Source organism: Octopus bimaculoides, chromosome 12 (assembly GCF_001194135.2).
Source record: "Octopus bimaculoides isolate UCB-OBI-ISO-001 chromosome 12, ASM119413v2, whole genome shotgun sequence".
NCBI classification, from domain to species: domain Eukaryota; kingdom Metazoa; phylum Mollusca; class Cephalopoda; order Octopoda; family Octopodidae; genus Octopus; species Octopus bimaculoides.
The window spans coordinates 49,549,687-49,550,206 of NC_068992.1; the positions used below are offsets into that span (position 1 = coordinate 49,549,687).

Consider the following 520-nt stretch of genomic DNA (forward strand, 5'->3'; position numbering starts at 1 on the left):
TTATTATTATTATTATTATTATTATTATTATTATTATTATCATTATTATTGTTTTTATTATTATTATTATTATTATTATTATTATTATTATTATTATTATTATTATTATTATTAATATTATTACAGCTTCATCGTATCAAATCTATGAGTATGTGCGCGTTATTAATACTTCCGCTACCATCAAAAATCCGGTTTCTAACCTATGTGTTGAGGTTTTCAATCTGATCGGTCATGTTCTTTTACCGCTGCAGCATGAACACTGCGTCGACTTTGTTCAGCATTTTATTAACTTGTTTGTACATTTTAGTCATTATCGCTGACTTATCATTCTTAGGTAAGTACATTTCGCTCACTTTATTATAAGCATACACACAAAAATACACCCATATATGTGTTTGAATGCGCATGTCTGTGTATCAGTGTGAATGTCTGTGTGCCACGGAAACCGGGAAATCGGCCTTATGTGTCTATGTGATTCGGGAAGGATCGCTGTCTCTCTTTCTCTCTCTTTCTCTCTCTC

General features: G+C 31.0%; 1 protein-coding gene across 1 annotated transcript in view; it reads left to right on the top strand.

The window, feature by feature from the left end:
* Positions 1 to 198: 198 nt before the first annotated feature.
* Positions 199 to 520, top strand: part of LOC106872683 (uncharacterized) — a 15,389-nt gene continuing 15,067 nt past the window's right edge. Inside the window, exon 1 of the mRNA XM_052972045.1 lies at positions 199 to 334. Within this exon, the coding sequence (XP_052828005.1) occupies positions 232 to 334 (103 nt within the window). The 5' untranslated portion in view covers positions 199 to 231. The remainder of the gene's footprint in view (positions 335 to 520) is intronic.